Here is a 16046-nt window from a genome sequence, read left to right on the forward strand (position 1 = left end):
AAAAACCAAGACCATGGGTGGGGAGAACTTTTTGAGATTCTACTTACCCACTCCTGACATTATGTATCAAAATAAGCTTTGAGTGATTTAAAGATGGACTATATTGAGATGAGAAGCAGCAGAAGAAATAAGGACAATATGTAAAAATTTCAAAGTTCTGCACATCAAGCAAACAAAAGAGAAATAAAAGGACCAGCTATAAACTATTCTGGAGCAGGTAGTGCGGCTCAGTGGTAGAGAGACTGTCTAATATGTGTGAGCTAAGTCTAAGCTGCATTCTCACCACTGCAAATAATAACATATCAAATTAAGAATAATATACAATATTTTGTTTTTAAACCTACATTAAAATCTATGCATTAAAAATGAGGGGCTGGAGAGATGGCTCAGTGATTAAGAGCAGTGGATGCTCCTCCAGAGAAACAGGGCTGAATTCCCAGCACCCATATGTCTGTAACTCCAATTCCAGGGGATCTGACACCCTCCTCTGGGCTCTGTGCAATTTGCATGACACAGATGCACTTTTACATGCATTCAGGCAAAACACATAAAAAATAAATTAATTTTTAAAAATGAGTAAGGATTCAGGAGGGAGACATTTAACAAAAACATTAATTAAATTAGGACAAAGAAAAATGCTTAGAGTTTAATGTTTGCTGATAAAAAGATGTGACTGAAAATAGTGAACTATTTTTAATCTTTCAAATTAGTAAAACAAACATTAACAGAACCAGCTAGATGGATTAAGGTGCTTGCTGCCAAACCTGATGACCTGAGTTCAACCCCACATACTAGAAAGCGAGAACTGACTCCTCCAAGTTGTCCTCTGGCCTTCACATGTGTGCTATGGTCACACATACACACATAAACACAAACATACATATACATGTCCAGCATCTGGGAGGTAGAGGCAGGAAGATCAGGAGTTTAAGGCTGGACTGTGTTGTCTTTTAAATAAGGACAACAAGAAAGTTTCCTCGTCTTTCAAGCTTGCCATATTTAGTTTCACAAAGCAAATATTTGAATCTGTCCTTGGCACTAGGAACATAAAAGTGGTGATATAAATTATACTTTTTTTTCTTAAAAATAAAGGAACCAGAAAATTTTAGATTAAGGGTATACTTTTAAAATTAGATGACACTGGTCAGGTGAGGTAATTCAATAGGTAAAGAAAGGCCCTTCTTATGCAAGCCTGATGATCTGAGCTCAATCCCTGGAACTCATGTAAAGGTGAAAGGAAAGAATCAACTCCACAGAGTTGTCCTCTAACCTCCACACACATGCCTATACATATGTATAGATTGCTGAATATAGCAACAGGTTAATTTTGAATAGTGAAGGCCAAGTTCTGTAATACAGTACAAGAAATAGAAGTTCTTGGGGCTAGAGGAATGGCTTAGCATTTGCTGTTCTTGCAAAGGACCAGGATTTAGTTCCCAGCACCTACATGCTGGCTAACAACCATCTGTAACTCCAGTTCCAGGGGCTCTGACACCCTCTTTTGGCCTCTGTGGGCACTGCACGACACATGGTGCACTTACATACATTCAGACAAAACACTGATACACATAAAATAAAAATTAATTTAAAAAAGAAATAGTTAAACTCAGGTTGTCAGGCTTGGTGGCAAGCTCCTTTACTTGCTGGGCCACCTCACTGGCCCCCTTTTCTATTTTTATAACCAGGAAAAATAAAGGTATCAAGTCACATAGCCTAATATTGAATTTGGATTTAGAAAAAAAGATCATCAAACAGAATGGTCTGCTGAACCTTCTATCAAATAAAAGATAGTGACTCTGGAAAGAAAACCAGAAAGCAAAACAAAACAAAACAAAACAAAAAAGTGTTATTTGTATCAGGAATCTGAGGTCTCATGACCAAGGCCAACAGGCAGGTTCTCTCCCATGTCTCCACTTCCTCTGCCTGCCTCCATGAGATTCTATGCCCAACTGAGGGATATAGCAGTCTTTTGCTCCTATGTGCTACAAGTGGTGGTGGTTTAGAAATACTCATGCTTTCCATGGCCTTGGTAGCTCTCATAACTGAACCAACATTGGCTATGGCCAGAAACTGCTGCTCAGCAGGTTAATGCATGTGCCAAGCTAGGTTTGTGCAAAACCCCTCTATTTGAGGATGGAGAACAAATGGGACTTCTGGGCTTGCTCCAGGCAAGAGAGATTTTTGGACAACTGACCTGGTACTCATATTTTATATATTATGAAGACTTAATCATTAGGTTCTAATTTCTTTTTACTTCAAAACAACCTCTCAAAGTAGACAAGTTCAGTAGTTATTTTTGATGAGCTTTTTGGGCAGCCTGTCACCATCCCTTGTATTCAGGGATAGCCTCAGTGTGGTTCTGTTGAAAGCTTGCTTCAAGGACTGTAAAGAACTAGGCTTCTCTCAGTCCTGGGAGGTGACCAGCTGCCTGCTCCTAGGGTATCTGTTCCATTCACTCACTCTATCTTCAAAACTCCCTTAAGTCTCCCAGTATGTTTCAAAGAATGGTTTCAGCCTTTTATAGTTGAAAACATCTCTGATCTAGATTTTTTTTTTTTTTTAAAGTACTGTGCTTAATGTAGCCTTTTAACCAAGAAGTTTCTGGAAGATTTAGATGAGGGTGAAAAGTGTCAAATTAAAAGTTTGTGACTTTCAAATTAGACATTCTTACCTCCAAAGGAAAATGGCATTCTCTAAGTTTTTCCATTCATGCCAATCTTTATCTTGTGATCTGATTTCTTTTATTAAGTTCTTTTCTTGCTTTCCTTTTTAGCCAAATATAGGAAATAAATTACTCAAGTGTTCCTTAAAATAAATCTGCAGTCTTCCAAACTTCCTCCCCAAGATACCCACCTTGGCTCATACTAGGAAAAGGGTTCCTTATTTGCTCAGCAGGAGTTTATTTGAAGACAGAAACTGCTGAGTTTCTATGAACTTGGCATACATTATTACTTTTTAAATCATCACAACTTTTTAAAACAAATTTTACTTTTATATGTGTGCGTGTGCATATTTGTGTGTGTGGAGGTCAGAGGACAACTTTCCAAAGTCAGTTCTCTCCTTCTATTGTGGATTCAGCGTACCCAACTGGTCATCAGGCTTGTATGGCAAACTGAGCCATCTTGCCAGCTCCATCACAACTCTTAACAGAAGGAGATTTGCAGAAATGGAGGCAAAGAGACATTAAGTGGCTTAAAGACTCAGTTTCTCTTGAATAGAATTATTCATGTACAGGTTGTTTAGCTTAATGGTATGGGTTCTACACACCCCTCAATTTGGAGACATAAATGTGCAAAATGCTTTTCATTCACTCCATAGAACAAAGACATTATATACAAAGACACCATGGCTCTGTCATTATAAAAGAGAACAATGGGATACAGAGGGGAATGAGGAAGACAGAATTTAACAACTTTTTAGGGAGAGAATATATTTGTATGTCACAATAAAACAGGGTTTATCTACCTCAATGTTACAGACATTTTTCTTTCTTTTTAACTGACAAATATTTGCATATTACATTTTACGAAACCAGAGCATTCTTTGGGGTAGGCTGTCATGTCCACAGTAGTATGCCGAGCAACAATCTGGTTTGTACCTCCCTGCACCCCAACATATTTTTTTTTTCTTTTCTTTTTGTCTTTTTTTGATAGGGACTCCCTATAGCCACAGCTGACCTGGAACTCGCTATGTAAACCAAGCTGGCCTCAATCACACAGAGATCCACCTGTATGAATGTATTGCCTACATGTGTGTAAGTGTACCCATGAGACGTGCAATGCCTGCAAAGGTCAGAAAAGGGTGGTGGATCCCCTGGAACTCGAGTTACAGATGGTTTGTTAGCCAACATGTGGGTGCTGGGAACTGAAGCTGGGTTCTCTGCAAGAGCAGCCAGTGCTCTTCACTGCTGAGCCATCTCTCCAGCCCTTCAACATATTCTTCTAAAGACCAAAAATATCTCCAGACACTGCATCTGGCTAAAAACCATTTAATACATAAAAGACCCTATAAAAAGATGGACACAGGAAGTATCCTAAGCAGTTGCATAAAATGCTTTCAGGGATACCAGGGCAATGAGCTGCTGTCATGCTGCCCTGTGCCAACAAATGACAAATACCTACTTTCTTTGCTGACAAGAGGTAGTCTGCTGAGGCTAATGACTGTAATGTGAGGCAGCTGGGATAGTCAGCCACTTTCTCTCCTTCAGACCCAACGACTTTAAGACTCACCATCCCTCTTGAGATGAGCTAAGCTGGGCTTGGGTCAATGATGAGGACATGCAAGTATCTTAGGAAACATGTGTGACCAAAAACCCAACAAGAATTACATGCCCAGCCAAATAGCTACATGGCTCAAAAAGGATTCTGTAGCTTAACCAGACTCCCACAAATTCTTGCCACAGGTAAAGGCTTATTCAGGTTATCTGCTCTAGAAGGTCAAGACTCAAGGTCTTATGCCAATCCAATCCTCAAAGACATTAAGATGTTCTTTAAGTTTTTCATGTTTATTTGTTATTAAATATGAAAACTGTATCCAAATTACTAGAACTTCAAAACCAACACTCAGTTGGCTCCAGTACTACAAAGCACATCTGTTCCATGACAATACATTGCCTTCTATTTCCTGTACTGTCTGCTAGTGTCTGTACATCTCCACTGACTTTATGATTGTCACAGAGCTGGTGATCTTACAGTGGGAATATAATGCCAGGTTGGTGAACTCAAATTTCAGATTTCATTTCATAGTCTCAAAAATTAAGAGCCCCGGGGCTGGAGAGATGGCTCAGTGGTTAAGAACACTGGTTGTTCTTACAGAAGACCCGGGTTCAAATCCCAGTACCCACATGGCAGCTAACAACTGTCCGTAACCCCAGTTTCAGGGGATCCGACAGCCTCTTTTGTCCTCCGCAGGCACTGCATGATATGTGTGCACTCCACCTACATGCAGGCAATACACTCATACACATAAAATAAAAAATAATAAAGAAAATACTTAAAAAAAAAAAAAGAGCCCCTAGCTGGGTATGGTGATGCATGCCTTTAATCTCAGCACTTGGGAGGCAGAGGCAGGTGGATCTCTGTGAGTTTGAGACCAGCCTGGTCTATATAGTGAGTTCCAGGCCAGCTGGGGCAATAAGGAGACCCTGTCTCAAAAAGATTTAAAAAAAAAAAAGCCCAAATAACTTTTGTTTACATGGGTTACAGCTACTGATATTACATTAGAAATTAAAACAGAAAAAATTTAAAAAACAGAACACACAAGCAAATATTTCATTAGCTGTCCCCCTAGAGAACCACCATTCACTTGTGAGAAGAGAATGAAAAAGACAAGTGATAAGGCAGTAGTTCTGACAATAATTTTGATTTTGCAAATCCTGGCACAAACCTTGTGGTTCCTTAGGGGGTCTCCTGGCCAAATTTTGATGGTCCTTTCGATGATTTTTTTCCCCCATTTAAAAAAAAAATTTTTTTTTTGGTCTTTTTGAGACAGGGTCTCCTTGTAGCCCCAGCTGTCCTGGAACTCACAGAGATCCGCCTGCCTCTGCCTCCCAAGTGCTGGGATTAAAGTCATGCGCCACCACGCCTGGCTCATATTTAATATTTTTAAGCACCAACTGTTGCCTATATCATATTCAGGCTCTGGTTAATATTAGTGAAGAACATCTTTCACTTAACTTCATTTTCCTTCCCTCCCTCCACTATGAGGTGAAAAATGTACAGAAAAAAAAGTGCATTCGCCCTTCAACTAAACTGTTTTGAGAGCTGTTGTTTGAAAACACGGGAGAAACTTTCCCAGGATGGTCTGATGTGCAAAGGAGGAGGGATCTCTGTCCAATCATTTCTGTTTCCTTTTCTTCTTTATATCAGGCCTACTAGGCATCCATTCACGATAGGTCTATACTTCAGCATTTCAGGAACTGCAAGTTTAGTGCTGCTGTTACTGTTTTATTTACTGAGGCAAGGTCCCACTCAGTGGCCCAGGCTGACCTGGAACTCAATATATGGCTCATGCTAACCTCAAACCCATGATGATCCTCCTGCCTCATTCTCCCAGGGCTGGGCTGCAGGCATAAGCCAACATGCCCAGTTTTTATTATTATTATTATTATTATTTATACCCAATCTCTATTGTAAAATGATTAAGTGATACCACATTTTAAAAATTTGGTTAAAATACACATAACATGGAATGGAATGCACCATTTTAACCATTAAGTGCACAGGTCAGCAGCAAAGAATACACTCACACTGTTAAATCATAGCTACCATCTTCCTCCAGAACCTTTCCATTTTTCCAAATTGAAATTCTATACCTGCTAAACAACCCTCCATTCTCTGGACCCCAGTGCCTGGCAACCACCATTCTATTGTCTGTCCTTTTGGATTTTACTACCTAAGTAATACAACTTTGAAGAAACAGAAGGATGATAAGGGAGAGAGGGAGAGGGAGAGGGAGAGGGGGGGGGGAGAGAGAGAGAGAGAGAGAGAGAGAGAGAGAGGAGAGAGAGAGAAAGACAGACAGACAATAAAAACTTTGTGTAGTGCATTCAGCTGTGCCAAGAACAGTGACCAACTGTGGATATTCTCTCTCCTTTAGGTTCTGCTCCAATTTAAGGAGATGGAAACATGCAGAAAAGTTAGTGATTGTTGGGGTCCCAGAGCTTTAGGTGGGTTGAAACTGAGGGTTGGGGGCTGGAGAGATGGCTCAGTGGTTAAGAGCACTGACTGCTCTTGCAGAGGATCTGGGTTTGATTCCCAGGACCCACATGGTGTCTAACAACCATCTGTAACTCCAGTTCCAGAGGATCTGATGCCTTCTTCTGAACTCTGCAAGCACTGTATGACACAAGTGTACTTAGACACACGTAGGCAATACACTCATAAAAATAATAACATTTAAAAAAAAAAAGAAAAGAAGTTGAGGGGGCTGGAGAGATGGCCCAGCAGTTAAGAACACTGGTTGTTCTTGCAGAAGACCTGGGTTTGAATCCCAGCACCCACATGGCAGCTAACAACTGTCGGTAACTCCAGTCCCAGAGGATCTGACAGCCTCTTCTGTCCTCTGGGTACCTTGCACAACATGGGTGCACTTGCCTACACGCAGGCAATACATGCATACCCATAAAATAAAAATAATAAATTTAAAAAAAAATAGAGGATTGGAATGCAGCTCAATGATAGTATATTTGCCTAACATGTGAGGCCCTAATATCAATCTACCCTCAGTACAGAAAACAAAACAAAAAGAGTGCAAGTAGGAGGGAAACAGGGGTTTAAACCCAGATTGGTTAGTCTGTATTTATTTACTTTCGTTTTTCGAGGCAGGATCTCCCTATAGCTTGCCTGAACTCACTATGTACACCAGCTGGTCTTAGTCTCAGCTGGTCTCTGCTTTCCCAGTGCTGGTGTTAAAGGCATGTACCACCGCTCCCAGTTGAGTCTTTTTTAAAATTCACTTCTAATTATGTATATGTGTGTGTTTGTGCACGCAAGTGCAGGTGCCCTCAGAGGAGGCTGAAGGTGCTTGATTCCTTAGAGCTGGAGTTACAGGTGGTTGTGAGCTGCCTAATATGGATACTGGAACTGAACTCAGGTTCCTCTGTAACAACAGTGATTGCTCTTGATCGTTGAGCCATCTCTCTAGCCCCAGATTGCTTAGTCTTTTTCTAAAAAAATTTTTATTTATTTATTTTCACTTCATGTATCTGAGTTTTCTGCCTACATGTATGTGAGTGCATTGCTGTGCCCATAGAAGCCAATAGAGGGTATCAGATCCCCTGGAACTAGAGTTACGGATGGTTGTTTGCTGTCATATGGGTGCTGGGAACTGAACCCAGGTCCTCTGGGAAAGCAGCTAGTGCTGCACCATCTCTCCAGATTAGTTATTCTTAACCATTATATGTTCCCCATGCTCCAACCTTCCTGGAAAAGGAAAATTTCCCTTGACTCTGTTTTCTGGTCATCTTAGTCACCAACATTTTTGGGTTTTTTGCCCTTAAGTTTCTGAGACTCTGTGGGCTGGATGAGGGGACAGCCTGAGCACAGGGGTCAGGTCTCTGTCAACCCCTCATCCTCAGTTTCCTTGCAGCTTGTGAAGAGGGTCAGATTTCAGAGTAGCTCTCCTCATGACACAGGTTTCTTCCCTGTCACTCTGCGGGTTATGCACTGCATACCTAAGTGTGAAAACAGGTGAACACGAGGTGTCCTCAACAATTCCACTGGCTAAAAATGATGGATGCCAAGGCCCACTCAATTCCCTAAGACATCCAGCAGCAAAGAATACTTGACCCTTTCTGTCTAGCCTAGATGCTGCCACCAAGGGAGCATCCCCAGAGCCAGACCTTGTGACATGGTCGTTCCAGCAGAATCCTTCAGTGGTTCCTAGCTATCTAGAGAACAAAGACCAAATTCTTCAACATGAAAGTCACTTCTTTCCTCAGCAACTTTCTACACCCCCTGAAGAGTCCTAGCTCCCCCTTTTCCTGTCCTGTTCTAGAAATTCCTTCTCACACAGTCCCTCTTGCCTGGCTTCTTCTCACTCACCATGAGCACATCTATATGCAGGAGCAGGAGATCTGCTCTATGATACAGCACATATGACTCAGAGTATCCTCCTAACAGACCCTCTCCAGTGACCTGAGATAAACTGAGAACCAGCTTGTGACAGCATTCTTAGCTTTGCATGGCCTCCCTAGCTCTCTCCTGAAGAACATATTCTTTTTTCCCTACTCTCACACATGGCAAAGTGTGACAGGCTAAGTTCCAGTATATTCCCAGTTCCAGAGCACAACTGACGGCCTACAGAAGAGTGTCTGATTCAAGCTGGGCCAGAGAATTCCCTTCTTAGAATCTTCTGAAAACCAGGGATATTAGGGCTATGCCTCCCACTAAGTAGGCAGGGGAGTGGAAATAAAACAGATACATACAGAGGAGACCTGGGGAGGGGACTACTGGCTTGGGAGGAGTGGCAGCACCCAGACACAGGTTCTGGAATACAGCCCAAGACCCTCAGTAGAGCTAGAGTTGGGATTTTACCATGTAGAAACAATACCCCTGACCACACCTGGAGCTATAGGAATAGCACTAGATGTTTATCTAGAAAGACTGACCAACATGAGACAAGAACTCAACAACATGAAGCACAGGACACTTCTGTTTTAGCTCCAGGTTCTTGTGAGCTGTTTGATCTTAGATCATGTGGACACCCTCTCTGGAACTCAATTTCCTCAGTATAACATAAGAATATGGACAAGATCTCAGTGTGACGAGCAACAGAGATGCTGCATTTTCAGCTGCTACTAGGCAGTAAGCACCCACCCAGGAAGGCTGCATTCATACTCACCCAGCATAGCATGGACTAGGCCCTGAGCCAAGTCCTCAGCTAACACCTTATAGCCCCTACAGTAATCACAGAGACAAAGGAGACACCAAGAAACTGAAGTCACACATTTTTTTTTTTTTTGGTCTTTTTGAAACAGGGTCTCCTTGTAGTCCCAGCTGGCCTAGAACTCACTATGTAGACCAGGCTGGCCTCAAACGCACAGAGATCCACCTGCCTCTGCCTCCCAAGTGCTAGGACTACAGGTGTGTACCACCATGCCTGGCTTCTGAAGTCACCTTTCTAAGGTCACTCAACCAAGGTGGTATTTCTGATAAAAATCCCCTACCTTTCATATCTTTTAATTAACTTCTCCATACTGTCTTCTGAAACACTGCATTGGAAAGAGCCAGGTTCAGACTTGTTGACCACAATGTCTTTCAAAAAGTTCCCACAGAATTGCTCCAACCTGAGGTGATGGGTTTATCCTGCCTGGAGTTCCAGAATCAGGGCCAGGTGAACTCTGCTAGAAGCTCTAAGTCTCTGTGAGACTGATGGGAAATAGGAGTCAAATCAGCCCTCCAGAATTCTCTGCAGCTCTGTAGGATGTTTAATAAACATTTGCTGAACTGAAGGGCTGAAATGACTGAGGCACAAAGACTCTTGCACTTTGGGAATGATTTAAAACCCTCCTTAATGTAAGCAGCCTCAAAATATCAATTTTGCTATTTTAATTTCCTAGGAAAACCAACACAGGGTTAAATCTTTCAGTGCTGTAGCTAGAGTCTCTCCAAACTAGGATATTAGGAAAGATCTTAAATAAGATCCAGAAGTTCAAAATAGTAAATGAGCAAGGGTACCAGAATAGCATCTTCACAGTAGGAAAAAAAGGGAGGCCTGGAAGACTGAGGAGATTTGCCCAAGCCTAGCCTGAATTCAGCAAGGCCTGGCTGGGTGTTATGGCCTGCTGCTTCCCTGTGGGGGACTGTCCTCACCCTAACTCTGCCTCCCTAGCTGATCCCGGTCTGCACCTCCTACACAATCAAAAAGATTAGGACATGATCGTAAATCATTTTTCTTTCATGAGTTTATAGTGTTCCTTTCTGAGTTCAAAAGTTCTGAGTAATAAAGCAAGGTGATGAGTTTATGTCTTTTACTTTTATATTTTTTATTTTTTTATTTTTATTTTTTTTGTCTTTTTTGAGACAGGGTCTCCTTGTAGCCCCAGCTGTCCTGGAACTCACTATGTAGACCAGGCTGGCCTCGAACTCACAAAAATCTGCCTGCCTCTGCCTCCCAAGTGCTGGGATTAAAGGCATGCGCCACCACGCCCGGCATCTTTTACTTTTAAAATGAAACTTTATTTGAACTCCTAGAGAGGCATTTACTTTTTTTAAATTTAAGACATTCCTCTCTTCAGGGTTTCAGCTCAAGATTTTCTGTGGGCAGGAAGGTAAGGGAGGGAGAGGGACCTTCTGTTTTCCACAGGCTTTTCTGTGGCTGACAGTCTTTTCCCTTCTAGGGTTTTCAACAAGTCTCAACATCCATCCAGGGTAGTCCCTCCACCCCCACCTGCATGCTGGGCTGGCTGTTTCTTCCTACCTTTTAACACCCTTTTTTCTTTTTTGTAGTGCTGGAGATGGAACCCAGTGCCTTGCATGCTAGGTGCTACACTCCCAGCCTTCTTCCCAGGGCCTTGTGCTTCATTTTGCCAATCACTTCTTGCTATAGCACCGCCCCCACCCTCCAAATCTACACACTTAACTCCTAAGCCCCTTCATTCAATAACGATTTCGATTTCGTGAATGAGCAAACCCAAGAAGTACTTAATGATTCAATGTATGTCTAAGGTTTCCATTCCCTGCTGGCTTCACAGGCCAGCAGGCCAAACCATATAAAACTCTCCAAGTAAAACCACGGCACAGTTGGTTCAGGCAGTGGAGAAAATAGACTGGTTCTCTGAGTGACTTCAACAAGTGCCCCATCACTAAGCCATCAAAGGACAGTAAGGGTGATACTGTGAGCCATGTGCCAACCCATTTACAGATACAAGAGATGGAGCCCTACTGGACTGGGGTGAGCAAATGAAGTCAGCAAACTGGGCACGGCACAGCAGCAGCTTAAGCATAGGAGAAACCAGCCTATTAGAGGCGGATACCTACAAGGAGAATACTGTTCCTACCCTTTGAATGTAGCTGGCATTTCTCTTAGCAAAACACTGAAGTATTCTAAGAGGGGTACTACTCTCCTAACTACCATTAAGCAGTCTGGTCAACTATTTAAATGATGAAGTATCAGGGCTGAGCCACCTAAAACACGTCTGATTCGGTTTGCTGAACTGTAAACCAAACATTACCGTTCAGTTTTCTCTCCCAATGAAAGGGCAGGAAAACTTGAGGAATCATGAAGCTACTTACAAAGCAAAAGGGACATTAAAAAAAAAAAAAATCACATACAAATTATGCCTATGAGGGTCTCTGGGACCAAATCTTTAGGAGTGGCTAGCAGGAGCATCTTCAGGTCTGGCAAAGGCTCCCTGCATCAAACCACTTGTTCTCCTCCCTGGGTATCTAAGAGAGTTTCAGCTGCCAGTACAGGACTCAATGGTCTTTCCAGGGGTGCTTAAGACCTTAGCTTTGGAGACGATCAAAATGTCCAGTCAAAACACTACTCTTAGGGAACCATCTTTCCTCCAACCAAAAATTCAAGTAACTTTCACTAAGCCTTTCCTTTTGACAAAATGCTTCACTTTAAAACAGGTTTAAAACCCATCAGATTAGAAAGTTCTTGAAAGATGACTTTCCAAAATAAATTTATTTTTATCTTACATTGTACTCAGAAGTAATTCGAACCCTAGCAGCTAAAAAGCTCCCTCACCCCCAGTACTTCTAAGTGGGGTACCAATAGCCAATAGCGACAAACGAGGCACTAGCATTTGCATCTCATCTCATCTCACCTCCTAACCACCTATGAAGTAAGTTTTAATACAGGGCCATAACTGCCATCTGCTATTCTGAAACAAACAAACAAAAAAGCTCCAAAACCCGAGTTTTTCTATAACTACTTGGCAGCAAAAATTAATGGACCTGAATTCATTTGGACACAAAGCTGCCCTGAGCTAACAGGAGGCTATTTAGATTTCAGTTATCCCACTTAATGTGAATATCTGTATGATTTACTACACAAGTAATGTGTGTGATTACTGAGTGTTGCCATAGGTCCTCAAGGTTACTTAATAGAAAATATATGCACCTTAATACTTTCTTAAACTTCCCAAATCTCAAAATTCTGAAACATGGGGCCCCCATAGTGTAAGATAAAGTAGACCAGGCTGGCCTAGATCTCATAAGATCTCACACCAAGATCTGCCTGCCTTTGCCTCCTGAGTGCTGGGATTAAAGGCATGGCCATCACATGCAGCAAGTATGATAAATTCCAACTATCAACCCATTTCACAGATAAGACCCCAAGTCAAGGCAAGTTGCCAAAGGCCACCCAGTAGGTGCCTGTAGAGCAGACTCTGAGGGTAGGGGCCTCTTTCAGGGTCAGAGCTCATGAACCCTGCAGTGGGCTCCTAGCCTGTCTGCTCACATAGTTTCAGAGAGAGGAGTACCTCACCAGCATGGCGCTCCTCTAGAACCAAGTACTTGAAAACTCAGGGAAACAGTTAAGTGGAAAATCCCAACCACCATGTAGTGACTGAAGGCCTGGTGCTTACCTTGCCTAGGACAGTGAGGCATGGTTTCGGGTCCAATTCTGGCTGTTCCAGCTTTACCACTCCTACCCAGCCATATTCATACAAGTCCTCTTCATCATTGTTATTACACAGGCCCAGTGGGTGCATCTAGGAGACAAAATGAAAGAGGTCAAAAGGCCAGACACAGACTTGTTTGACTCATTCTGTGCATTTCTCATTGTTATCAAGCCAAAGTCACCAAAAAAACCTCAAACTTAGCTTGTTGTGGTGGCACACGCCTTTAATCCCAGCACTTGGAAGGCAGAGGCGGGCAGATCTCTTTGAGTTCAGAGGCCAGCCTGGTCTACATAGCAAGCTCTAGGTCTGCTGGGGCTAAAGGGAGATCCTGTCTCAAAAAGACAAAAGAACAAACTTCCACTAGAAATATATAGTGTATATGCACGTATGTATAACTTCGTGTGTGCATGCGTGCGTGCATGTGTGTGTGTGTGTGTGTGTATGCTGTGTGCATATGATGTGTGGAGACCAGAGATTGATATCAGGTGTCTTTCTCAATCTCTCTCCACATTATTTTTTGAGACAGGGTCTCTCACTGAACCTGGAGTTTGCCAAATGGGCTAGACTGGCTGGCTAGCTAGCCTGGCATGCTTTTCTAAATTTTCACAGCACAAAATAAAAACTAGGTACATCATCAGATTTTCTTGTGTAAAAGTGAAAAACAAACCATAGCAATTCTAAGGTCTGAGCTCACAGTTCTATCACTGAGCTGTACCAGGCTGTTGTATAGCAATTTCCTCCTAGGCTCCTCAGGATCCAGGAAGTTCTAAAGGGAAGCCTGTTAAGACAGAAAATTCTAAAGGGAGGCTCAGTTGAGACTCAGGAGGAAGTAAACAATCCAGAAGTCTCCAAAGTCCCTGAAACTGACCAGATGTATAAGGGGCCCTGACTCCTCAAGGTTATATAAGCAGTAAGGATCCCTGAGGACATAGAAACTGACTAAGATGTCTGTAAGAGGCCCAGGCTAGCCAAGCTGCCTGCAAGTTGTGCAGTGGGCACCAGGATTCCCAGCTTTCATCAGCCATCGCCTATACTGGGGTGGGAGTTCAGTGATGTAGCTGCCTTTGAGTCATTCCTGCTTCTTTAAGTAACCTTTACCCATATTATAATTAAATGAACCCATAAACTCATTGGTTCACCAAGCCGGACTCTTGTGGTATCTTTACTTTGATCTGTTGTCATTCCCTGTCTAGGGTGAGTGATCCAGGAAAAGCATCATACAATACAGGCCCCCAGAGTCTAAGAGCAATCTGGAAAGAGGAAATCCTTATAGATAACTTATCAAATTATAAGCCTAGCACTGTATGTGCTAAACACTTAAGTTAAAGAAATATGTCTTTATATTTGTGATAAGAACCTAATAGGAGACCTAGGAATCCACTATAGATAGAATAATAGCTCAAGACATCTATATCCTGATCTTCAGACCCTGTAAATAAATTACCTTACAAACAAAGACACTTTGGCAGATGCAACTAAGTATGAGATAGAGATGTTTCCTGGATTATCTAGGTAAGTCAGTATATCACAAGGGTCCTTAAAGAGAAAGAGGGACATATGAGAGCCACACAGATGTGACAGTAGAAGGGGAGGTTAGAGTGCTGTTTTAAGATGGAAGAGGAGGATATTAGCCAGAAAAGCTAGGGAAATGCATTTACTACTGGAGCTTCCTGAAGGAATGTAGTCCTGAAGACCCATTTTAGATTTCTGACCTCTAAAACTGCAAGAGAATAAACCAGTGTTGCTCTATGCCACTAGACTTATAGTCATTTGTAGCAGCAAATAGGAAACTATTACATAGTATTCCTCACTTATTTCATCACAGGTGAAAACAGAAGTTCAACAGAAACGGCTTTTCCTACACAGCACAGCCAAGCATATGGTATATCCAGAGGTGACCCAGTCCTTGAATTCAGTCTGGTGACCTCCTACTAGTACTACTTGCTTATTCTGGGTTCCCTTCCTCTGATATCTGGATATCTGACTGGGGGAAAAGGTTAAAAGACAAAATCTTCAGGAAAAAGTTTGTAGCTCTAAATTTGTTGTAGTCAGGAACAATGAGTTTAATGGAGACAGCAAGAGGTGCTAAAGTGTGGGGGCAAGGGTTGTGCAACTGCTGGGCCTCAAGCAAACTTTGAAGGAAGAATAAGACTAATACAAAAGCAGCCAGTCATTCCAAACTTGGGGAAGAGATGTAAGGGATGGTGTAGAGGGGAAGAAGAATGAGACCAGTAGAGTCATAGCCTACAACAAGGCAAAGAGAAAGCCCTAAAAACTACAATCGAGTTTGGCCATCAAGTTACTATCAAGAGTTTCAAGAAGAAGATGGAATACTGACAACTGGTTCTTAGGCTGATGGGTCACACACCTTCAGGCAGTGGTATGCCTAGACTCCAGAGACAGCAACAAGGGGGAGGACAAAGGGTACAACCTAGAGATTGTGTCTTGGAATCTGAATTCCATGGAACAATGTGGGAGGCAATGTAGAGCCCATAAGGCAAGTATGGCTGTCACTGATACTGTAGAGAAGGTACTAAAGGAGCTGCCAGCTGCTGTCTTTGTGGCTGGTAAGTATTCACCCCCTGGGAGTTCCAAGACAAAGGATAAAGAGCATCTATTTCTTAAAGTTCCTCAAGTTCAATTTTGCCATAGGACCAGTGAGGTAAACTGGGCTACCAGGATGCTCATGTAGGACTTAGCCCATCCAGGAATGTTCTAGTGTTATTAAATGAAGAATAGCCTAAAATGCCAAGACCTCCTACAGCAAAGGAGGATAAGCAAGGATTGGCGAACTTGGGCCAACAGCTCAGTCACCTCTGACCTTCAGGAGACGATGTAAGGTTGAACTCAACTTGGCCCAGCTGTAGCTTCCTAAAGTCCCAGGTCAAGACACTGTATCAACAACCACACTTCTGACCCCATCTGGTTTTACTCCACCTACCTTTTGACCACATGACTACATTATTACTTAAAC

At 42.4% G+C, this 16046-nt stretch overlaps 1 protein-coding gene across 1 annotated transcript in view; it reads right to left on the reverse strand.

Moving 5' to 3' along the window:
- Znrf3 (zinc and ring finger 3) overlaps window positions 1–13175 on the reverse strand; it is a 66742-nt gene extending 53567 nt beyond the window's left edge. The window contains exon 1 of the mRNA XM_008841121.3: window positions 13037–13175. Within this exon, the coding sequence (XP_008839343.1) occupies window positions 13037–13162 (126 nt within the window). The 5' untranslated portion in view covers window positions 13163–13175. The remainder of the gene's footprint in view (window positions 1–13036) is intronic.
- Between the last annotated feature and the right edge of the window lie 2871 nt (window positions 13176–16046).

The sequence above is a fragment of the Nannospalax galili genome, unplaced genomic scaffold, assembly GCF_000622305.1.
Source record: "Nannospalax galili isolate Female #2095 unplaced genomic scaffold, S.galili_v1.0 scaffold259, whole genome shotgun sequence".
NCBI classification, from domain to species: domain Eukaryota; kingdom Metazoa; phylum Chordata; class Mammalia; order Rodentia; family Spalacidae; genus Nannospalax; species Nannospalax galili.